Source organism: Gallus gallus, chromosome 10 (assembly GCF_016699485.2).
Source record: "Gallus gallus isolate bGalGal1 chromosome 10, bGalGal1.mat.broiler.GRCg7b, whole genome shotgun sequence".
Lineage (NCBI taxonomy): Eukaryota > Metazoa > Chordata > Aves > Galliformes > Phasianidae > Gallus > Gallus gallus.
In genome coordinates, this window is record NC_052541.1 from 17,619,568 (window position 1) to 17,644,219 (window position 24,652).

Genomic DNA, 24,652 nt, shown 5'->3' on the forward strand with positions numbered 1-24,652 from the left:
TTTCCAACCCCAGTCTCCATCAGAATTAAGGACTGATAAATGCAGGGCTGGATTTTGATCAAAGGTACTTCTAACTGTGTTCTCTGACTCAGGTTATGGGCAGCAGCCTGACCTGCCCAGCTCCTCGGACACAGCCAACACCTCCCTACCACAGCACTGCTCCACCAGCTGACACTGCTCCCCCGGTCAGGGCTTCTAAAGTAAGATCTGCAAATGAACGTTTGAGAATTAAACACCATCGAGGAAAATATCTGTAGAGAAACCTGGCACTGCCCTTCCCTCAGGAGGACTCCTTGGTCACCCTCAGCTGTCACCACATCCCTGCCACCAGACCCTGCCAGCCCTGCTGGTGGCCTCGGCCAGCTGAAGCTCCAGGATACTCAACTGCCCAGAGAGCAATATCAGGTTCAGGACACAACCGATACGAGCTCTGCATTGGTCATTTAAAAACCAAACAACCCCCAACCTTATCTCCTCCATGTAATCTGAATCTGCTCGGTTAAACAGGAGGATGCTCATGAATCAGGACAGCACAGCTCTCTGTTACCTCCCCAGGAGCACAATGACAGCACGCCCGGCCATGTGCAACCTGCTTTCTCCGTGCACTGGGAAGGTAACACTGACAGAGCACAGCTCGGGGCAGGAGGAGCACAGCCTCACAGTGCTGATCCTTCTGTTTCCAGTGTGTTCCTGATTTATTTGCATTACCTTGCCTTAGCAGCAGCTCTGCGGACTCAGCACCAACACCCTGCTACCTCAGGTTTCCCTGTGAAACAGAGGATGGAAACTGACCCACACCACCTGCAGGCACACGGACTCAGGGTGTGTTCCACAGCCCCAGGCCACGTGGCAGATGGACAATGGACTCCATAATATTGGGAAGCTCCTTCCATCTGAATTGTTCTATATCCTTACCTTGGGGTATGCAGGTGACTTAATTTCTCCTGCTGGCCCGTGCACCAGCACCAGACACTCCTGTTTGCTGCGTGTCATAACTGTTCTATAAACATTTGTGTAATTTTTGAGGGCTTTTTACCACCAGGGAAGCCCAGCACGTCGTGTTTGCCCCAGGTGAGACAGGAGCAGCCAACGCAGCATTCTGACATGGTTGACCAGAACACGTCAAGCACTGTCATGATGTTCAAAGTCACTCCTTCCAAGAGATAAAAGAGTGCACACACTGCAATCCACCCTATTACCTCACCACCAACCAGTAAAGGACCAGAACCAACAAATACCACCAGCAGCCTAGACAGAGGCTCTGAATTTATTAAAAAAAGGGAAGAAAAAAAAGCATAAAAATGTGTTTGGCATTACGCTTCTGCAGGGAGCTCACAGAGACAACACCAATGCCTTTCAATCCCAAATCCTCCTGGCTGCCTTTCACTCAGGCTCCCCCAAGCACTCAGGTATTTAGATCCCAGAGAGTTCAAAGCAAAGGCTCCCAAAGGCACGCTTCTGCCCCGCGCTCAAGGGAGAAGGGTTCAGCCCGGGTTCAGTAATACACGGCACTTCTCCTGCCCCCCATGCAGACGGCTCTATGGGACTGCCCCAAACCAAGAAATCCCACGGCCCTCTTCCCACAGGGCTCTGAAGCAGTCACAGTGCTGTGGACGAGGCAGACGCGGTCTCAGATGCCGAGCCCTAACTCCCAGCCTTTAGCTGCATTCGCACTGCTCTGCTCGCAGGTTTCCCAGGGAATCCAGTTGCTATGCAATTAACAACAAAAAAAAAGGTTAACTGCCTGATATTTCTGCTCCTGAGACAGCAGGCTTAAATCTTGTGGGAGAACGCCTATCCCTACGCCCTCCTTCCCGTATGTCTTTTAGGACAACTCCCCTCTATTGCAACCTATTGCTGCACTCTCCCTGAACCCCCGCTGCACCTCAACTCCTTCCTGCGCTGCTCCTTCCCTGCCTTTCGTGTCCTTTCGTGTGTCAGCACAGCTTCTGCTGCTGCCCCCCACCAGCCCCGCTCATAGGGATCCTGGCTGTCAGAGGCAATAACTGCCCAGAGCAGACCCGGCGATCTGAAACTTATTCTCCTCCTCGCAGACTACAAAAGCACAACTGTTTCAAAGGGCCGAAAATGCAGCGGCCCGCTCTGCCTTGCGGTGGTCATTCTGCAGTGATTGATGTTCAGGAAGTGGATTGCTTCCCCTCTAGTTAGATCCTATCTGGATTCACAGCAGCGCCGATCGGCGAATGCTTTCCGCTCCGGCCCCTTTCAGCAGTGTCTGTCAATGGCCTTTCAGCCGCGGCAGCGCGGAGGCATTCAGCCCCTGCATCCCTAATTCCTTTCAGCCGAATCAAGGCTCCGCACACGCTGCCACCCGGGAAAGCCTTGCGAGCAGCTTCCCGTTGGGCGCGCCGTGCCAGCGATTCAGCTCGCCAGGATGCTTTGTCAATGTGGTAATCCCAGCGATTGTCTGCTTGAACGCTTCGTGGCAATCAAAAGCCATTTAGGATTTCAGGTTTGTCTTCCTCTCCCCCCCCCCCCCCCCCCCCCCCTCCCCACCTTCTCCCGAAGATGTCTTCCTGTCACCAGGACATGAGCTCATTTCTTTTGCCCGTGGCAGGAGGAAGATGCATTCAGCCCTACCGCAACGCTAAGAGCCCCCATTATTCAGCCCTTCCGAGAGCTGACAGCCCCTCTGGAGGTTAAACCAAAATAGAAGCGCAATAAAAAGTGATGTTCTGCCTCCTCCCCAGGGCTGAAGGAGCCCAATCCGCTACGTTGCATCTTTAACCGTTTTATTTCATGCACGGATGTTGCAGATTCGGATCTATACACCTTTCAAGCACAGAACCGTTCAGCAAGCACAAACCAAGGGCTGGGAGCCCTTCCCACTGCCCATCCCAGCAAGGAGGGTCAGGTTGGATACTGGCAAACACTGCTCCTCAAAAAGAGCAGTCACGCACCGGCACGGGCTGCCCAGGTGGGGGGGTCACCATCCCCGGAGGCGTAACAGAGCCGTGTAGATGTGGCACCGGGGAACACAGTCAGCGGGCACGGCGGGGTGGGCCTGGGGATCTCAGGGGTCTTTTCCACCCTCGGTGACTCTAAGAATGAGAAAACGCCCCCAACCATCCCCATCTGCGGCCCACGCTGTGACAGCTGCCCCTCCTGGGACCCCTGAGACAAGGCCGACGGCTGCCGCACACGGCGCTCTGCCCCCAGCCCTGCTCCACGTGTCCCAGCACAGCTCCATGCAGATGCCAACTGCGCGGCTATGGGATCCGCACCCCAACACGCTCCAACCCACGCGGCAGAGAAAATACATAACCCTGAAGAAACACATTCCTTCACCTATTTCAAAGCATCAGTCACACACCCTCCGTAACTTAATTACAGATCTGCTGCTGGAAGAAGGCATTAAGGCTCCCATTGAAACCAACTCTGGTGCCCGATGTGCTTCGGACTGCCCCGACTGAGCCACCTCAGCACATTTACCGCTGATATGAAGAGAAGCAGCGGGACAGGGCAGCCCGGCCACGGGGCCAGGCACGTCCCTGTGATGGAGCGGGCTTCGTCTCAGCACAGGAATAAGGGAAGGGGACGTTTCATTGGGGAAGAGCCGCCCTGGATCCCCGCTGCACCCCGCTGGCACGCAGTTCATAACTCTTTCCGCTCCCAGCCCAGCACGGGGGCAACGGGTGCGTTTCGGCGGGGCTCTGCGCGGCCCCATCTCCCGCACGCTGCTCCGGGGCCGCGCTGTGACAGCGGCACACGGCCGTGCTCGGAGCGCAGCTCCCACCCCGCGGCGCCGCTCCCCGCTCCGGCACAGCGCGCAGCGGCTGCTGCCAGCCTTTGTTCCCGGACCCGCTGCCGGGTCTCCGCTCGGTCACCCGGTCACAGATCGGGGCCGTCCGCAGACCCCGACTTTCTCTCCCTCACGTCTCTCGCCACGAGCGGTGGATGCCCGCGGCACACGCCGAGGAGCGCCGCGGTGACCCCGGGCTGAGCGCGGGGCCGTGCCCCAACCCGAACCCGAACCCTGAGGGACGGCCGCGGCTCGGCGCGGGGCTCCGTCCCTCCCTCGGCCGCGCGGCCGCCGCTCCATCCCCGCGGCGCGGCCCCCGGCGGAGCTCCGCCCGCCTCCCCCTCTCTCTCACCGGTGCGCGGCCACGGCGCGGCTCCTCAGGTACTTCTGCGCCGTCATCACCCCCACGAAGAGGAAGCTCTGCGCCGGCGGACCGGGGCGGCGCGGCTGCGGGAGGAGGAGAGGGGCGGCGGCGGCTGCGGCTGCTGCCGGCGGCGGGCGGCACCCCAACGGGCGGCTCCGACGGGGCCGCGCCGCCGCCGCCAGCTCGGAGGCGCGGGGCAGGACGAGCCGCGAGGCGAGCACGAAGCCCAGCACCAGCCCCAGCAGCACGCTGAGCCAGGCGCGGCGGCCGCGGCCCGCCATAGCCCGGCGCCCGCCCGCCCGGCAGGCCCAGGCCCCGCGCTGCGCCTCCTCACAGCGCCGCCGCCGCCGCCCCGCGCTGCGCCGCCGCCGCCGCCGCCAGCCGCGCCGTGCCGCCCAGCGCCGCCATGGGGGGAAGGGGAAGGGACGGGAAGCGGAGGGAAGGGGGCGCCCGCCTCCCGGCCCTGCCCCTCGGCACAGGCGCCGTGTGCGGCCCCGCGCCGCGCGCTGCCCGGCGCCGCTGGCCCCGCCCGGAGAGGGGCGGTGGGGTGGGGGTGAGGAGGGGGACGGAGGCGGTGCGGATTGGAGCGGAGCGGAGCGGGGCTGAGGGAAGCGCCGCCCCGCAGCGTCGGGCGGGAGGGGGGAGAGGGGGAGAGTCTCGAACTCGGGACCTCGGGGTGCTGAGCCGGGGGTGGGGCGGGGAGGGGGCGCGGGGACTGCCACGGGGGGCGTAACAGCGGGGTGGGACCCCGGGGAGGAGCTGGGACTGAGATACCAGAATGAGAGAGACCCCAGGGCAGAAGCCGGGACTGCGATAGCAGACGCTGAGCGCAGGGCCGGAGCCGGGGCTGAATCCCAAAGCCCAGGGCAGGACCCGGCGCTGAGATCCCAGAGCCCAGCACAGGAGCCGGGACTGGGAGCCTCACACCGGAGCCTCTCGGGGACCATCCGCAGCCGGGACGGGCGGCAGCCCCCGCACGAGCGGCCATCCCTGCAGGCGCGCGGCTCACGGCCAGAAGTTCCCGCTTCTGCACTGCGCTCAGTTTAGCACAGGTGGACGGCAGCTCTCCCCACACTGCTGGGACACAGCTCTCCAGCCTCAGCTTTGCTTGGTGCTGCTGCGTTCCCCCCTGCTCTGCTGCCAGGGGGAAACGCAGGCACGAGCAGCTCCATCCTCCCCACCTCGCTAATTAAAGCCACCAGAAATAGGTCAGGCTATTTCCATCCCGAGGCCATAATGACTGCTCAACAGGGCGAAGTGTTTCCTTTCTCTTTGCCCACACTAACTCTCCACGTGCGTTTCATCTACAGAGAGCTTCATCTTCAAACCCTGTGGCCTCCAAGCCCTGACATTTTAAAGGAAAAAACCTCCAGCCTTAACAGAAGCGATACATCTGGTCCAGCCCACTGCCCACCCACTTATCACTGTGGTTTCTTCCACTTCCTACGCAGCTTTGCATCTCCAATTGCCAGTCTTTCCCTTTGCATCTTATAAAAGAAGTTATTTATATTGCGGTGTCATCCACGACAAGCTCAGACGAAAGTCTCAGCATATGGCAGCCTGTTATTGAGCAAGGAGCATTGCGAAAGGGAGCACCAAACCAACCTTTCCTGACGCAAACAGGCACGTAGGATGGGTTTTTATGGTCTTTCTACAGTAAGTGCCACATTTCTGGGAAATGGCAGGTAATGGTACAAACCAGTTATCTGACAAACGATGGTACAGCTTGAAAAAGAATGCTTGTAAGTGGCTTTATTGCTCCTGTGCTAGCACAAGCCTGATAGAGAGGGCAGCACCAATGAGCTCAGCAGCAGTAAATACCACGAGTGTCATAACGGTTGATTGTATTAAGCAAAAATAAAATAGAAACTGGAGAAGAAATGGAAGCAAATGGAAGAAAAGCAGGAGGTGTGACGTGTGTGTTTGTGGGAACAGGAAGAAGAGCAGAACTAAAAGGCAGAAGGCAGGGAAAGTGAAAAAAAAAAAGTGTAATTCTCTACTATGCCCCAGGATTTACAATGCTTTGCTGCTGTTTCCAACTGTTGTTGAGCTGATCTCTTTCTCCTGGGGCTGCTCTCAGCCTGTGCCACTCTGGATTTGTCATTCCCCTTTGGAAAACTTCCTCAAAAGGAGCCTCGCCCAACTCTGCTTCTCCCCCCTCTCCCCTTCTTCCTCCCCACAGTCATCAGGTCCTGAAGCATGGGAAAATAACAGATGTTCAAGCTAAAATAAAAAGGCCTCTGCTCCTTTCCAAGAGAGGGAGATGTGGCAAGTTTGTGAGCAGGAACGGGATTACACCCAGCGTGCTCCAAATCAGCAGGAAAAATCTCCTGATTCAAGGGAAAGACGCTGCGGCCTATGAATTGCAGGAAAAGGCAGAGCTCGTGTGGTTAAAAGGCAATAAAAATGGAGGGTTGGGGCAGCGGAGCTGTCAGCTGGCTTCTTCCCATGAAGAAAAGAAGTTAGTCATCAGAACTGAAAACTTCATGCAACTTCAGCACACATGGAAACGATGAAGCGAGGAGCAGCGAGGAGAGGCAGCCAGCACGCTCCCTGCACTGCCTTCAGAGCAGGTAGGACGGCCCTTTGGGAGCCTGCTTGTACCCAGCAGGACCACAATGGGACACCGATTGACTCCACAGAGCAGAGTTAATCCCAGCCCAGCTCACAATGAGGAGTGAGTGCTGCTCTGCCGTGCCGCTTCCGCTGCCCTGGGATTTATTCTGGCACATTCCCACTTTGGGTAGAGGGGGAAGGCGCACGTCCCAGTGCCATCCTATGCCCGACAAGAGCACATACACTCAGCCTTCCTACTGTCACAGGTCTGCGAGCAATGCAGTTGTGTGCATCACACCGCCAGCTAAAAGGCTGAGCAGCAGCTGTACGGGTGGTGGGCAAACCCGAGCCTCGCTCTGCAGCAGGAAGCTGGCTGCCCTCCTTCTTCCAGGCAGGTACATTAATGCCACCCACGCGCAGGCTTCAGCCTCTACCTGAAGGAACATTGCTGCCCTGTTGTCTGAGGCTTACAGAAGCCGTAACCAAGTATGTCTGGGGCGTGCTGCCAGGGCCAGGCGTCCCACGAGCATCCCGCGCAGGGCTTCAGCACTGCCAGGGTCAGTAACTGCCTCACCTCGAAGGACACTGCGGGGAGAATCATCACTGCATGAGCACATCTGAAGGGCCGCAGCTCTCTGCTGGCAGGGAGCAGCTCTGAGCACGGCCACGTCCTGCCAGGCAGCACCCAGCTGTGCAGCCCTCCACAGGCACATTACCACATCTAAGTGCTTTCCCCTCTCAGCACAGCTCTTACAGTCTTAACAAATACTTGACGCTATGCATTATTGCTAGCATAAAATAAAAGGCGAGCTATTCTCTTAATGCAAAGGTACATACAAGCACAAACACGCCCATTTTTATGCAGTGTGTTTTCTATTCTGCATGCAGAGTTTGTGGGATTGCTGGAGGAAATACCGTGGGGGCTCTCCCTGCTCTGAAGAGGATGCGCACCGCCTGCATGCAGCACACCTCCGAGCTCCCACCCCACTGCTCCTGTGAGATCAGCACACAGCCTAACAGGGAGAGCCCCCTCAACAGACCGGCGCAGGTTGGACTCCTGATCAGATGAGCAAAACAGTAATCCTGTATTGAAATGAAAGAAAAAGCCACGCACTTGAAGCAGCAAACTGTTCTGTACGCATGCAGTGCGGATGTCATCCTTTTGGGATAAAGGAGCAGAACAGAAGAGAGTTTCTTCCACATAGAGGACGTTACCCTGTATAGGAAAGAGAGACTGTCTTGCACCATAATCATTTTTTCCCATCAGTTTTGACTGCCAACATATCCCCAGTCATGAGCCCGCTTACAGGATGTGCCTTCCACCCTATGCACCTTTTACCACATTTTAAACTAATACTTGAGGAACAAACTAGTTTCCCAGTACTCCAGCAGCTTTAATTATTAATGTTCCAGTACTTAAACCGATACTGTAAAATCTACCCAGACACTGGAAAATGAGCATACTTCATACATTCAAGGTAAAAGACTCATGATGGAAAAAATCTAGCTGGGCAACCAGCAGCATTTGTCTTTGTCACACTATTTCCAGCAGCACTGCATTTTCCTGAATGATGCAGAAAGTCCTGCCCCAGTTCCAGCACCCACTTTTTCATCCCATCCCTCGACACGGACCAATCCTCATTTCTCCTCTCAGCTGAATCACTCGGAAGGCACACGTTCAAGGGACAGAAAAATGTCACCAGCTGCTGCTTGCTCTCAAGCCAGGACAACATTGCCATCCCACGGCCCGGCACCGCAGTGCAGCTCCCACGTTGGGTCGCTGCTGCCCTTCCAGCTCTGGAGCTCACTACGTAGCACGCAGGAAGAACCTCGGTTTGTAAACTGTGGCAGAAACAGAGGAAGGAATGAAAGTATTCATTTATCACTGCAGATTTCGCTCTGTGCTGAAAATGCCTCATAGCAGCCACGCACTTCAAAACTAAAGCCATCAGAAGTCAGATGAACCAGAGCAGAACCTGCGTATCAGCCAGCCCATCACAACAGAAATCTGCAATAAAACGCATGTTTGCATGTGGGTCAGCCCCAAAACCGAGCTGAGGAGACCTATCCCATTGCAGTCATTGGCTGCTTTATAAAAACTCATGGAAGTTTTGGAAGATGTTGGCTCTGGAGCTGGGAATACAGGCAGGCTGTGTGCCAGCACTGGAACAGCTGGGCTGGAAGCTCACACAACTTCAGCTACAGCGGTGCGGCCGGGCCAGGACGCCGCCCAGCCAGCAGCCGTGTGCTCTTCCTTTGTGGTTGCAGAGCTGTTCCAAAAGCTAAGCTTCCATTCCAAAAAGGGGAAAAAAAAATAAAAAATAAACCCACATCTTCAGCCTATCCAAGTTCAAATTGATTTTTTTTCTACAGTTGGGAATTGTATGGTTTTAGTATCCAGTGATAGCATGGGCAGAAGCACAGTGTGCCCCACTGTTGGCTAACCTGGTCGCTGAAGAGGTGTTGCTTTGCAGCCTGGACAATGTCAAAGATCCTTCATAGGGTGGATCTGATCTGATGCAGAGATGTGAGCAGCTGTGCAGCCAGGCCTGAATAAAATGCTACTGCCAGAGATGGGAACAGCCTCACTGAGCACAGGAGGCATGAATTACACTCTTAGCATGGTTGTAAGACAAACCAAGCATGTGAATTAGCACCAGCAGAGTCCAAGGACCAAAGCTCAGGCCGGGCATAGAGTAGAAGCAGAATAGCCTAATTCCATGAGATCTAGAGCTTAGGATCAAAATAATACACGTTTATAAATCACAGTGAAATATTTGTTAGCAGTCATCACACACCTGCATTCAGTCTCTGCTGGAACGGCACTTCTTAGCAGAAAGGAGTAAAGCAATCCTTTTCATTCACATGATGTTTGGATAACACAGCGGGATGCCTGGCAGCAGCTCTGCTCACAGCTTTGCTGTTTGCCCTCACTTCGAGTCCACCTTCTGCTGTTCACTATCAAAAACGTCGAGTGTAAGAAACGCCTTTTGCTGTTGCTAACAATTAAGTATGCAATGCAATACAAGCTCCTTCAAGCTTTTCCTCGGGTCATAATGTTTCTGAAAGGCCTCGGTAAATTCAAATAAATTTTAAGTGATTTGATTTTTGTTCACTTCCATGACTCAGTATTTGTTGGTGAATACTGAATAGAACTACACACAGATCAGACCTCACCTGCAACTTAAAGCAAACAACACCTTTGTTTCTCCAGCATATAACCCACCTGAAAGGCCATGAAAAATCAGCCTATCTATATTTCTCAAGCAACGACCGTTTTCAGGATGGTTTTGTGCCACCAAAGTTAGCTGCTTGTCTTAGGATACTTCAATACTCAGGACAGATTGCTGTTCAGCTGTTAAGCACCACGATATGTAGCACTTTAAATCCATTGTATCGGCTCTAAGCTTGTTCTCTACTTTCTTCCAGTTGAAGACGTTTCCAGAACATCTGCATCAGTAGACTAAGAGGCTTCCTGCAAAACTGCTGTTAAAGAGAAAAAAGAATTCTCCTGAAGGCCTTCTAATACATCTTTCACAATGGCAAGTTCTTGGGAATTCATACCAAAGCAGGAAGAACAGATTTACGAGTGAGTTCACTTTTACCAAATGTTTTCTGTATGCTTCACTCAACAGCAACAAGGCAACAAGCAACCAGACTTGTTTGTGGTCAAGGGAGAGCCTTCTGTTTGAAGTCAGAGGAAAAAACCCTTCCATCTGTTTGTGTAATTCATAAGGCAGAGGTTTTACAAACTGAGGTTCTTCCTCCCACTCTGCTCGGTAGCTTCAAAGTGTCTGATCATAAAGAATGTAGGGACTTGCAAGTTCGGGGTGAGGGGAGGAAGGGAGAGAGAAAAATGAAGTTTCAACAAATATGTAAGTCACTGTGCTCCCTGGATGTGTCTCCATATCTTAAAGTTGGGCAGGCATCCATAACCCCAGTCCTAGCCAGAAGCAAGACTTGAGATAGTGAGATTAGCATATGCTCAGTTCAGACCTGCTCATCTATTCCTTCAGATGTTTTCACTGAACTAAATCAGCCCATCTTCACCGTTTTATCAAAGAATTCTGTATCTCTAAGACAGCAATCTCCCCTGGATGTTTTTCTGAAGACAACACCAAGACTTCTACTTGTTTCCCCAAATTACAGGAGTTTGCCATAGGCACAAATAAGGTAACTCAGTTGTCTTTACTGATGAAGATCTTGAAAATCTTTCCCCGCCTCTGTTTTCATTTTGTTTTAATGTAGATGAAAACCTGAAGTTACACACTGCACTCTGTTACAACAATGCAAATTTAAGTATCAAAATGTACAGAAGTCAGGAAATGAGAAAACTTCTCATTTCCATTCAGAGCCTTTCACTTCATCTTCTACGTGCGTTACAATGCACACCTGTAGGTCTGGAGGAAAAAGTCCTTCCTTCTTCCATTTTGTTAGCTGGCAACTTTGAAACTCAGGAGCAACAGGCTGCTGTTATTTACAGCCAACAGAAAGCCATGGATCAGGTGACAGGTAGAGCAAACGGTATCTACACACAGTGTATTCCCTGTGATCCCTTACAGTCTCACTTGAAAATTCTACACATTTGGTGGTCGTAGGCCCTTTTCGGGGGGGGGGGGGGGGGGGGGGGGGGGGGGGGGGGGGGGGGGGGGGGGGGGGGGGAACAACAAACCAAACCAGCTTACATGCTAGACAAGCTGACAGTAATGTAAGAACACACATCAGAATCCAGCAGGGCTATTCAGGACAGCCATGCAGCCAGACTATCAATTCACATCGTGAGACACCTTCAGAACAGAAGACAGAGCAGTAAGTTCTTTGCATTCCTGAGGTGTAACCCTGATACCACATGGCTAATGCTGTGTGCAGTCCTGCTGCCAGAAGACAAGGCAGCACACAGGGCTCAGTGCAGGTCAGGCTGCTCTCCCCCCTTTGAAAGTGTTGACCACGTTCAAGTTGACCATGCCTGCGATCACTATCCTCCTCCAACTGTATTTGTTAGCAGCAATTTGGGAAGAACCCCCCCAGCTCTGCTGAGAGCAAAAGTCTTTGTTGTATATTTTCTTCATTTAAATTCAGCTACGGATGAAGTGCTTAACAACTACTAACCCAGCCTACCCATGTCACAATCACTGGAGGTGGGGGAGGGAATGGGGAGTTCCACTTCCTAAGCGTGAGGAAATTTGATTTGGTCTTAACCTGAAGGTGATTCTTCTAGAAAGCACAATTTGGAACACAGAACACCTAAGGAAAACAAAACTGTTAAAAAAAACCAAAGGAATCATTTCAAAACAAACCAACAAAACAGCTCCTGTTTGTGGAGATATCCAAATGAAAATGATTTCATTTCATCTCACATATGTTTTGCTTTATACACATACACAAAACGCTTCAGCGTTCTGCTTTATCCACATTTATTGCACTGGAACATATGCCTTCTATATAAAAAGACGCTGTAGAAAACCACAAGATTGTAAATACTAGATTTATGATTTGTTTGCAATTATATTTAATATTAATTGTATCGTTTTTACAAAGCAGTTGAAAATAAAAAAAAAGAATAGCAAGAAACCCCCATCTGCTGTCTAGCATCAGTAATCCTCATTGGTTTGTTTACCATTTATAAGGAAAACATCATACAGAGCAGCTTGTCACAGAGACTCTCCCGCAGTAACGAGCTTCTGGTGCAAACCCAACACACCTGTCAGTTCATCCAGGTTTCCTTAAAGTCCCTCCTTCTAAAATTGAACCTGTCTGCCAATGAGAATATCCTTCCCTCCTATATATACCTTCCAGACAAACTGTAAATCCCATTACACGTCTAAGGTTGGTGAATCCCCTCATTTTAAGCAGGTAAACAGAGGTCTAGACATTGATTTGTTTGAGGCCAGACTACTGCACGGCCAGCCATAGAACCCAGCTTTCACAACCACAAGCGATCATCCTGGCTGAAAACTGCTTCCTCACTAAGGAGAAAATAAAGTGACTAACTATACTGACATTGTTTCTTCCTTCATCCTCTCTAAGAGGATCAGATATTTTTCCCCGTGTAGCATCCGCTGCTGTTAATACTCAGAAATGGTGTAAATCTGTGTTAACACCCACGCTCAAACAAATCCCAAAGGAGTCAGTGTGACATGCAAACTGTAGGCAGGCAGACAGTGGGTATGCTGAAGGGACCCCAGGCAGGTTAGCCTCATCCACCCGCAGAGGGGCCCCTGCGGCCCGGTCTCCAGGAACAAGTTCCACCTCCTTCTCCAGACAGGGGGTTATAGCCTGGAAGGACAGATGAGAAATCCACCATATTAACAGTCACACCCAACAGGAATTTGCCAACACGCAGGGAATGCCACAGTTAAACTTCACAATTATTTGCACCTTATGGCACAGGGGGCAATTCAAGGAAAAAATAAGGAAAATGAAAGCAGAGAAATTAGCCAGACTTGAGGTTTATTTTATAGTGTTAATGATGAAAGCCATTGCAAAACGTTCGTGTTCTAGTTGGACCTACTGGGATTAAATTAAATTGAAATTAATTGCCACTTAATTCCTCTAAGTGTGCATTAAAGCCTTAATGTGCTCTGCAGTTACAGTAGAGCAGTAAGGATTTATCTGTCCTCCAAGAGCCCTAATAGTTAAGGACATAAAATAATCATGGAATCACAGAATGGCCTGGGTTGAAAAGGGCCACAGTGCTCATCCAGTTCCAACCCCCTGCTATGTGCAGGGTCACCAACCAGCAGACCAGGCTGCCCAGAGCCACATCCAGCCTGGCCTTGAATGCCTGCAGGGATGGGGCATCCGCAGCCTCCTTGGGCAACCTGTTCAGTGCGTCACCATCTTCAAATAATCTTTTATTCCAGTCCTGCATGGAATATTCTAAAGGTCAAAAAAACTTATCAATACTGTAAGATGTGTTTTTAAATGAATTTGAAAAGGCAAGTGTGGGCAGTGAGGCAAACTGCCACTTCAGTTGAACCTCCTAATGCCACAGCTATAGGCAACTTCATTTTATAAGCACTTGGAAAGATACAACGTGGCAAATATCTTCACTCTGTACAAAGCAAAGAAAAGGAAAATGGGAAGCCTGCTCCTAGCCTTGCTAACCAGCAGGTTTCAAAGCAACCTGTCCTTCTGAAACTTCAAGAGTCTTTGAAGTTTGTTTTTCTCATACTGGCTAAGATCTGCAGCTGCACAGTACAGATGGTTCTTTCACTGCATCCTTAGCTAACTCACGAGGAGATCAGAGACCTCTAATTCTATAATCTGTTAGTTGAGCCAAGATTCTGCTTCGGCTGAAACTAGGACAGGTAGCATCTGGAAGGATGCCTCAGCCCAGCTACCCCATCATGTTTCCTAGCATGGGAAGGAAAGGTGCTAAGAGAAAGCATGCATTTCTCATTCGCTGTAGTGGTCAACATTCTGTGCAAGAGCTACAAAAGATACTGGACAGCAGCAGACACTTGACTGCATATAATAAGATGAATGAATCTATCAGACAGCCCCTTCAAATGTTGCCAGCAGCTGTTGGTATGGATACTCAAAGCAGAACTTCTCAGCACTGAACTGCTACTGAGGTATAATATTCCTTAATCAAGAATCATAGGGTTCAGTACATTTAATCATGTAGTTTACTCACTGCTGCACCCTAAGTGCATTTCCCTTTTAGCTTGTTGTCATTGACGTTTGTCTGTATAATCCATTCCACTATGGAAAATCATAATTAGAATATAATAAACAAATTAACAATTGCAGGTATAGCAAAAATTGTTATGCCAAGAGGAGAGAAAGGAGAGCAGCTGCACAGCTGATTTACAGCAGCGATCCTTATGTGGAGGATTTAAGGCTACAGACAAGAATCATTTAATCCACCAGTACAAATTTCAGTGGTTGACAGTAAGTTTAGTGGTAAGACAGTAATGGTGGTTTGCAGAATTGGTAGCAACTCTTTGGATCAGCGGGATTTGTATACCCAATAGGCCATTACCTCAACACCTGATAAACAAGGTCACATTCTCCTTAATGAAATGTTTCAGCTGATGGAGTCTATATCATAGAAAGCAAGATATTTTCTTCTTACACTTCATTATTATTACAGGTGACTAAAGGACAGACCAAATTCAATTACATGACTTTCAAACAATGAAGGAGGAGTCCCAGAAGCACTGCAAGAACCTACAGTTTTAGTCACAACAATCTCAGTAAGTTATGGCCAAAATGCTGTCTCTCCCTGGGGAAAAGCATGAGGGAACTTCCTGCTGTTCTGCCCAAAGTTCAAACAGACCACAATGGGTAGAGCTAAAGAACTTACTTGTAAGGCACATTTTGTTTCCTCCTCGAATAAGAGAAAAATTATGGGTAATTATATAATGCCTTTGTACACAGCAACACGAGCTGTACTCTGAGCTGCACGCAGCTCTGTCTCAAGATCACAACAGCTCAAGGATTTCAGACTTACCACCTCCTCGCAAGGGCTTCTTGTTTGGTTTAGATTTCGGGACTGCTGATGAGGTGGAGGCACCAGATTCTGCTTCTTGCTGTTCACAAGAGCAAATATTACTCAGAATTCAGTCAATGTAAACTTCAGCTAATCTAATCACATACACGTAACCTGATTAACAACACAGTTGTTACCTGACTCAGTTTCAGGTTTCCTTTATAACTTTTTCCTTCTTGCATGCTTTCCCACATTTCTATCTTCTGCCTTCGCTTCTGTTCTTCAAGCTAAGAAACAAAATGAAGATACACCAGACTAAGATTTCAGAATGAACAGGATTGCCATTGCTACAGAAACAGCTACAACAGGATAAACGAAAGCCACTGGATCCATCTTTGTCTGATGCAGTCTCTCAGCTTACAGAAGCATTTACTTTTTAAATGCTCAAGCTTTCCCAAGGACCCCTCCTTTCCCAGTACATACAGACTGGGACTGCAGCTTCTTCTGACACCTTGAAGCTTGAAAGTAAAATAAAACTAAGTGGCAAGCTTACGTCATTAGTCTATGAAAAGGACTAAGTACTGCATCTGATGATCACTGCATGCAGAGTGAAGGGTTCTACAAAGGAAAATGTTCTTCAAATTAGCGAGATAACCAGCTACATTTCTTGTAGTGTCAGCTATAAGCTGAAATGCAGATGTAGCTGACTGCAAAAGCAAAGATCAAAGAACTAGGATTAATGAGTAATATTACTGTTTTGCTGATCGCATCCACTTTTCTACATGATAGCAAGGCCCAAAGCGTTCCAGCCAAACAAATTCTTGCAGAGAAGCATTAATCACTTCAAGAATGAGCAAAATACTAAACATATCAATCACTCTAATTAACTAAGAGCAGGAGGACCTCAGGTCAACACATCCTACACGTACACTGAACGGCCATCATGATACCTAATGCCTGTTATCACGAAGTGCTTCAAGCCATATGAAAAGCAGATCAGGTGAAGGAGGGAGAAGAATCCCACCATCCCCATTCCAGCAGAGAGATCCAATTCTTCTGGTATCTATAATGGTATACAGCTTTCTACAACAACAGCAGAGCACCTGATGACAAGTTAGTGAGTTAAAGAAAGAAATGCTCTCCTGTTACCTGTCTTTGTTTTTCTTTGTATCTTTCTGCTTGTGCATTCAACTCCTCTTGCATCCTCAGGCGAGACGCCAACAAAGCTTCTTGTCTTCTTACCACCATGTCGGGCTCTGGGGAATAGTCAGAGAGTTTGCAAAGCAGTTCAAAATAGACTCTAAATGGTATCCTCAAAGAACCGTAATAAGGAAAGGTACACATCTCTCACTGCAGCAGCCCCACAGAAAATCACAGCTCAAGTTCAGTTTGCAGCTGATTTTTTTTTACAGTAACTCATATGCTGATTTAAATTTCATATTTGAACATTTTTAGAGCAATTACTTTAATGGGCTTTTAATGAACATGGACACTGATGGAACAAACCCATACAAAGTTAACATCCAAGCTTCTAGGATATTTGCTTCTACTTCTGAAGGATTTTTTCAATACAAGTAACTTCAGAAATATCATCCATGCTTCACAGGAATTCCATTTTTATCCACAGAACTTGTTTGATGCAGAAGCAGAAGGCAATCAGCCCACATCCACTCCTCCTCCTTCTTCGAACTGCTGCTGCTGCTTGGGTTACAGCAGCGAAGCAGTGGCAGATTTAACATGCTCCATTAGCAGAGAAATTACTCACAAATGTCAAACATATCTCAACAGAAAACTGGCAGTCTCAGGAAATCTACGTTAAGAAACCACCTCTCTTCATGATTGGCCTTTAGAAGATTGGCTTTTTCACTCAGAGGGTGGTGATGCACTGAACAGGTTGCCCAAGGAGGCTGTGGATGCCCCATCCCTGCAGGCATTCAAGGCCAGGCTGGATGTGGCTCTGGGCAGCCTGGTCTGCTGGTTGGTGACCCTGCACATAGCAGGGGGTTGGAACTGAATGATCATTGTGGTCCTTTTCAACCCAGGCCATTCTATGATTCTATGAGGGAATTAAAAGAAAAATGCTACTCAAACCAAGGGTACATATTACCTTTTTCTTTTTTTTCCCAGTTACTGAAATATCTCTAACATTTGTTTGACTCCTTATGTGTTTGTTACCACTCAGTGATGAATGTGAAAAAGAAATTTAAGTAGTTTCAGGAATTTCGTTTTATAGGCAGATCTGGCAATTAAACCAAGATTCAATTACGAGACAAAAGACCATCAGTAGAATAAAGGCATTGAAGTAACAATTTATGAGGCCAGCATGCCAGAGGGACTAGTGCCAATCACTTATTCTTTCAACAGATCCGTAAGTAAAGCCCGTGATTTACAGCAGCAAGTCTTCAAGAGAGGGAAGATCATAATAACCCTGCAAGATTTTCAACCTTTGCCACACTTAAAGGGCAACACAAGCAAGAGGCAGATACACCCCAAATGTACATAATCCTAATGGAGTAGCAATTGTGAAGGAATAATTCAGAGAGAGACAATGAATATTAACCAAAAGCTTGGCTTGAATTTCAAGCATTTAGCTACTGTTTTTCTTTGAGAATTCTCTTTTATGTTTATAATTGACCACAACTCCTATAAAGCACATGGCTCTCTAAAATCCTGCACTGTCGGAGCAGTTACTCCCCTGCTCTGCAATGCCCTGCTCCTTTACTTCCAATCTCATTACTTCGTGCCACAATCCCATCACAATACAGACTTGTAGAGGCACTTCTCTTGGTTTTATGTTTCCTTATTGTTGCTATTCAACAGCAAGATCTGTACATTTTTGCAGGCCCTACAATCACAGACTCATTAAGGTTGGAAAAGACTCATAAGATCACCAAGCCTAAGTCCAACCCAAACCCATCCCACCATGCCCACTGATCGCATCCCTCAGTGCCACATCTCCACACCTCTTGAGCACCTCCAGGGACAGTGACTTCACCACTTCCCTGGGCAGGCTGTGCCAACACATCACTGCTCTTTTTTTCCCAAATATCCAACCTGATCTTCCTTTGGTGCAATTTGAGGCCTTTATCTCTCATCCTATTGCTGTTACCTGGGAGCAGAGGCCAACCCCCCCATCCCCCCCCCCCCGAAAAAATCTCTCTCAGGGATCAGCAGAAAGCAATAGTGTTTCCCCTGAGCCTTCTTTTCTCCAGGCTGACCCACCCCAGTTCCCTGAGCTGCTCTCCATAAGCCTGTGCTCCTTCACAGCTTTGTTACCCTTCTGTGGACACAGCCCAGACTATTTCCTGTAATGAGGGGTGCTAACAGCCTTCCCAAGTATCCCTCAGTGTTCAGATCCCCCACTACAGAATATCTTCTTGCTGCCATTAAGCAATATTCTGCACGTGAGGAACTGAACAGTTGTCAGACAGCTAAGGAGCACTTGCAGGAACCCAGAAGCTGAAAACCACAACCCCTCAGCACCGCCACACGCAGCCCTCAGAGCCAACGCTGTACGAACCGACAGCTGCGCCAGTTGCTCCTTGCTGGCTGCTGGGCCTCATCCTCAAGTATGGGGATATCTTCTGGACGATGAGATAGATGGCGACGCAGGCCAGGAGGATGTACCAGCCATAGCTCGACAGCAGGGCGCCCACTGGGAGGGAGACAAGGCGTCGGTCACAGCCCCTCAGCACGCACCCACCGCTGCCCAAGGACACGGCGGCTTCAAGCCCGGCTCCTCGCGGGACGCGGCCCCACACAAACCCGGCTCCCCTCAGGACAACCCCTCCCCTCAGACCACCGCCACCAGAGGCCCGGCTCTCCCCCGCCTCAGGCCTAGTTCTCCTCACCCGCTCCCCTCACCGCGCAGCGCCCAAACCCCGCCGCCCCCCGTCTCCGGAGCCGCCCCCAGCCCTACCCGTGTGCTGCAGCAGCTCGAGGCCCTCTCGCTCCAGGGCCGGTTTCCCGGGGCCGGGCCCGGCCCCGCCGCGGTCCCCGAGCTCCATGGCCCCGCTGCCGCCTCACGTCCGGGAGCCGCCCCGTCACCAATCACCGCCCCCCTCGTCCTCTACCGCCTCGCGGACGGAGCGCCAATCAGGAAACGAAAGGGACGCCGTGACAGCCGCATAGGCCAATAGGAAGAAGAAGGGAAAGGCGAAGGGACCAATCGCGGAGCCAGCCCCTCCCCCCGGATGCAGGAAGTAGGCAGGGCACGGGCAGAGCGGACACGGGGCTTTATTGAACGCGGCACGGAACGGCGCGGCCCCAACGCGAGGCGCAGCGCCACGTCGGCAGCTGAGCGGCCCCAGGGCGGCGGCTGCGCGGAGCTACGAGCCGGTGGGGACGGTGTCTTCCTCCATCTCCTCCTCGGCGTCCTCGGCCGAGCCTGCAAGAGAGCAGAACGCAGCCCGATGAGCGCACGCCGTGAGTTTGGTGCTTTGCTGCTGCACACGTGATCCAGGCCTGGCTGTGAACGCTCTGACTGCCAGACAGCTCGCGTGCTGAACGCACAGCCTGAGGGAGGTGGTCCTCAGCCATCCCAACCATCAAATCACAACAGTCTCACGTGGTTTTTCAACCCCTCCCAGCATAACCTCCTTGCTGAGATCACAGGAAGGACCAGGAAGCAATTAAAAGAGGGGGATTCTGTTTAGGAAAGAAAAGCAGAAGCACTGTGACCTGGTTTTCGTTCTCTGCCGGGGATCTGGCCGGCCTGCAGCAAGCCTTTCAGCCTCTCCACTTCGGCCAATGTTGAGGCATTTGCTATGGCAGTCTGAAAAACAGGCAAAGGAGCACGGTGAATCTTCACGTGCAGCACGTCAGTCCATTGAGAGTAAACAGAACCAGTTGGTTTTGATTTGCAGTTAAGCTAAGCTGAGCTTTTACACTCCCAAAGGTTCTACAAGTGATAAGGCACAATCCTGTTCCCCCCAATTACACAAGCTGATCTGTCCTGGGTGAGCTCTAGGCTCAAACCCAAATTTCAGTTAAGTTTTCCGTATGTCACAGTGTAAGAAAAGTTACAAAAAAGCACCAAGAACAAAGAGAACACTGTTCTGTTTGTCTGAACATCGCCAGGAAGAAGGAAAGATTCCTTCGGTTGGGATTCACAACTGTTCTCCTCCCCCTCTGTCTGAGTGCCGTTGTGCCACACTCACCTTAATTGCCTCAACATCACCCGGGGAGGGCCCGGCCTTCTTTTTGTCTGTTGGCAGACCAGCACCTGGATTGAAGCTTCAGAGGAAAAAGCAAAGAGGTATCGTTACTGTCCGGGAGCAGTGTGTGCTTCTCTTACTTCCAAACCAGGTTTGGAAGCATTTCATTCAATCAAGTGTAGTATCTTATCTTTGTTAACAAACTGATACAGTGATGAATTGCCTCCTTCAGAAACACCAGCAACTTGTCCTCACTGTCCCATCCCCCCCTCCCATCTTTTCATCTGCTCGTAACAAGAGGCAGACTGACACTTCATAATTAAGCAGCTGACAAAAGCTGTTGCATTTGGATGTTGTTGAACACACAACGTTGTTACCATTACAAAAAGCAGAGTGGATAAAGAAAGAATAAGTGAAATTGGATTTCCTTTTCTTACAGGTCTAATAGGATACTGTGACAGCCTATACATAAGCCTGCCTAAAAGGAATGTCAGAAGTTTCTTTTGAGGTACCTGCTGCTGATTGAAGGAAAACAGACATTTGTTGTCTCTGGAAATGGAGGTCACAGACACAGCTGGAAAGAACTTCCTGAAATAGTTACCCAGCTTCAGAGACCTGCAACCTCTCCTGCAGCTACATATGGACATTTGTATGCTTATTGGGTATTCAGTTCACTGATTTACTTGTTCTAAAGCTATCACAGACCTCAACCATTTCCACTCACAAACCACAGTGAGAGCCCATTTGCTAACAGTTTTAAATGCTCACTATTTACAGTCCCTGGCAAAACAGGTTTTTCAATTTCCAATAATGCAGAGAGCAAAACCAAGCAAACAATGGCCACCTCTTTACCTCTTTGCAGTAATGTAACAAAGAGCAAAAAAAAAGGTTTCCTGTTTACTGATATATCTCAATCCACCCTGACCAAATGTATCCTCCACAAAGATTTCTGAGATGTGTTCACCACCATCCAAAAAATAGGGACGTCTCAGTTCAGTGCATAATGCTGCACACAAAGTGGTGTTTCTGAAGGAGAATGCCAGTGGAAGTGTTTGTTTCATCTTACGTTTTTGATCTCCTGGCAATATCCTTTGCAAGCTGTGCACCCCGTTTGCCCTTGAACATTTTCTCTGCCTCCTGTCGCTCCTACAGCGATACCACACACACAAAGTTAATTTAAGAACACGGCATTTTGCAAAGCTGCTGTCTTTGCAATGAAAGATGCTTTGGCTCATCTCCAGTGAACACTGGCACGAGGAGACCAGATGTAAGAACAAGCACAGACACATTGCCCAAACACTCGGACTCGAGGAATATCACTTTAGTGCTCTTAAAAGGAATGACCCCACACTTCTACAGGGAAAGCAGAGGGCTCTGCTGTGATGTCCTTCCTTCCTCTGGGTTTGTCTTACCACCAGTAACACTGGCCAGCCAGAAAAGAATCAGACTAAACAAACAACGGCAGTAAAACATCATTAAAAATCATGAAGTAGATTACATCCTTAACAGTGTGAAACCATCAAAGAGAAGCATGAGTTTTAAAGCCTCGTAGGATACACAGTTTCACTGCAATTTACAACTGGGGCAAAAACCTTATCGTTTTCACTACAGTTTCAGGAGATAACAGGAGAAAAGGCCTCCATCTGGTGTTCAATCAGAAGGTGACAGACTTACTTTGAGTTTCACTTTCTGAAAATCCAGCACTCTGACTTGGGGAACTTTGTAGATAACATATAATCTGTAATGCTTCTTATTTGTTACTGGATTCCTTAAAATGCTACAAGGCAAATAAAGGTTATAAAGAATTACTTAATATGAAATATATTACAATAAACTACAAACAAGTGCTTTTCTTTTCAAGATTTCATACCTCAGGTAAGTCAATGATTTAATACTTGATAATGGATCCAGTTCACCCTATATAATGGGAAGAACAGAGTAAGAATCTTAAATCCATTTCAAGACAATCAAATACTTCAGAACGAAGCTCCTGAACTCCTGGCTGTGAAAGAATAACTAAAATCTCCCCCTCCTTTCAAGCTTACTTGTTTGAAAATGCAGACAAATGGCAGCATTTGTACTGTGGCAAATGACTGCAGTAAGTCAGCAGTGTTCTATGTAATGGCACTATATGCAATTTGAGACTGCCAAGTAACCTGAAGAGTTTTGATTTCCACTATGGAAAATACACATTCCAGAAAAAGGAAAAAAAAAAACAACACAGTAACAAAGCAAGTTTCAGTCTAACACATAACTAAGAATTAAAAGCTTCAAGCACAGCCGCTAGCTATTAAATCTGCCTACAGGCTACATAAAGGATTCAGAGCTGTTTAACTTCTACACATAACACCAGCAACAAAACCAATAAAGTCGCACTAAGGCTCTTTGCTAATGAATTAATCAATTCAAAGGAAGAATACAAGAAGAGGCTGTTTATTCAGTCCAATATTAGACCTAAAATATTTAATGTCAAGGTATTGAGGTCACTTTTGTGAGTGCTCCTTAGTGGACTCTCGTTTGTATTTTAGAGGCCAACTAGAATTACTACAGTTAGTTTAGCAGGAAGCTGACCAAGACTTTGACTGCTGTTCCACTGCATGCTGCAAATTATGTTCATTAAAATGCATACACCACCACGACTACCGAATTCACATACCACTCTGAAGAAAAAGACTAATTAGAAAGATGATAAAAACACAATTTAGCGCTGTTAAGATTTATTCTGCATCAATAACTTACCAGTTCAGAAATGTTGTTGTTGGTAAGAACGAGCTCTGTGAGACTGGGCAGGGCTTGTTCAAGTCCTTCCCCAATCCGACTACAGAAGAACAAAAACACAAAGATTTTTACCTTTGGCTGGAAATTAACAGTGATGAACATATATAGAGAAATATAAAAATCACAGAATCATTAAGGCTGGAAAGACCTCTGAGATCATTCAGCCCAACCCCAGCCCAGCCCCACCATGCCCACCAAACCACATCCCTCAGTGCCACATCGCCATGGCTCTGCAACACCTCCAGAGACAGTGAATCCAGCACCTCCCTGGGCAGCTATGCCAATACAGAGCACCTCGCTTACACACAACCAAGTATGACAGCAGCAGAAGTTTGGGTTAGCATCAGCTTTCTAACAAAGCTAACATAAAACACCAGCAGCCACTGTAAGAGCATCAGGTGCAGCATGGCAGCTCCATTCATTCAGTTGCAGGTATCCTTGTCTCTGCATCTCTATGGGGGTTGTGAACAAACCCCAGAGTCAAAACAAATTCCAGACCCTGCATCTCATTGTCCTGTCTGAAAAGAGAACACAGACCTGGGGCAGAAGTTGGCAGTGAACAGAGCCGGCTAACTGAACGCTGAAGCAAACATTGAGCACTAATTCTTCCCCATAAAGCAAACGGTTCTACACCTACCCAGACACAGGCACCCTTCTCTTCCCAAAAGCATTCTCCTCTGCCCCAGATCCTGTCTGATCACAGCACAACCACGTACCAAATCCTATTGTTATTCATCAGAAGAGTTTTCAGCCTTCTCAACAGAGGGAACCCATCCAGTTTCCGGATCTCATTATCTGAGAAATCAATCGCATCAAACTGATCCAACGTGGCCCCTAAGTTCTCAATGACGGGGATTTTATACCCTGCGGGGGGGGAAACGTGAGGAGAGAATCAGCGCCCACAGGTCAGGGAAACAAAGCACGAGGTGGAACGCCGCCTTGGGGACGCATCTGAGCGGAAAGATCCACAACACCCGCAAAACGACCCCCCCAGCTCGGCACGGCCCATTCCCTGTGCAGGCCTCGCGCCCCCCCCCCGCGCAGGCCCCTTCCCGCCGCAGCCCGCCCCCACACAGGCCCGCTCCCGGCGAGGGCCGCAGTCCCCCCCCCCAAACCCAGGCACGGCTCTCCCCGGCAGATCCTTCGCACCCCGCAGATCGAGCTCGCGGTCTCGGACGGCGTTGGTGTATTGAGCCGCCTGCTCGATCAGCTCCGCCGTCAGCTTCACCATCCCGCCGAGCCCGCCAGGCCGCGCCGCGCCGCCAACACGCCGCCGAGCCGCTCAGCCAGCCGAGCGCCGAGCAGCCGAGAGCGGCCGATCTCTGCCGAGCGGGGCCGAACTCTGCCGAGCCCCGTCGAACCCCGCCAGGCCGCGCAGCCGAGCGCCGAGCGGGAGAGGGCCGTCCTCTGCTCCCTTCAACTCCTCCTCCGCAAAATGGCGGCCGGGGAGGGGCTGTGAGGAGGTGCGTTTCCTGAACGTCCCGAGCGGGAAGGGAACCGCACGGATCACGGAATCGTGGAATCACAGCGTGGTTGGGTTGGGAGGGACCACACTGGGTGCTGCAGAGGGGAGCATCCACCGCCTCTCTTGGCAACCT

General features: G+C 49.8%; 3 protein-coding genes and 1 long non-coding RNA gene across 7 annotated transcripts in view; 1 reads left to right on the top strand and 3 right to left on the bottom strand.

The window, feature by feature from the left end:
- Positions 1-4,608, bottom strand: part of CHSY1 (chondroitin sulfate synthase 1) — a 61,307-nt gene extending 56,699 nt beyond the window's left edge. Inside the window, exon 1 of the mRNA XM_015292258.4 lies at positions 4,116-4,608. Coding sequence (XP_015147744.3) covers positions 4,116-4,408 — 293 coding nt within the window. The 5' untranslated portion in view covers positions 4,409-4,608. The remainder of the gene's footprint in view (positions 1-4,115) is intronic.
- On the top strand, positions 4,105-22,084 carry LOC112533173. 4 transcript variants are annotated; one of them, XR_005862747.2, is made up of 4 exons: positions 4,105-4,144; positions 5,438-10,272; positions 14,782-14,884; positions 20,716-22,084. It is a non-coding gene; the product is annotated as an uncharacterized LOC112533173 (long non-coding RNA). The 4 variants fall into 4 exon arrangements; XR_005862748.2 differs by lacking the exon at positions 20,716-22,084 and adding an exon at positions 15,408-16,270; XR_005862746.2 differs by lacking the exon at positions 20,716-22,084 and having other exon boundaries at positions 5,438-9,659; positions 10,113-10,272; positions 14,782-15,324.
- On the bottom strand, positions 12,169-19,162 carry SELENOS (selenoprotein S). The gene is given in 6 exon segments (NM_001024734.3): positions 12,169-12,959; positions 15,142-15,220; positions 15,318-15,407; positions 16,270-16,376; positions 18,641-18,775; positions 19,040-19,162. Coding segments are annotated over 6 exon segments (585 nt in total). The 5' UTR covers positions 19,128-19,162; the 3' UTR covers positions 12,169-12,873.
- SNRPA1 (small nuclear ribonucleoprotein A') lies at positions 19,341-24,338 on the bottom strand. Its single transcript, NM_001005823.2, has 9 exons — positions 24,204-24,338; positions 23,771-23,918; positions 23,016-23,094; positions 22,147-22,193; positions 21,951-22,053; positions 21,343-21,422; positions 20,280-20,355; positions 19,801-19,894; positions 19,341-19,507 (listed from the first exon to the last, which is right to left on the bottom strand). Exons 1-9 carry the CDS (start codon positions 24,283-24,285, stop codon positions 19,449-19,451), a joined length of 768 nt encoding a protein of 255 aa, NP_001005823.2. The 5' UTR covers positions 24,286-24,338; the 3' UTR covers positions 19,341-19,448.
- Positions 24,339-24,652: the final 314 nt, after the last annotated feature.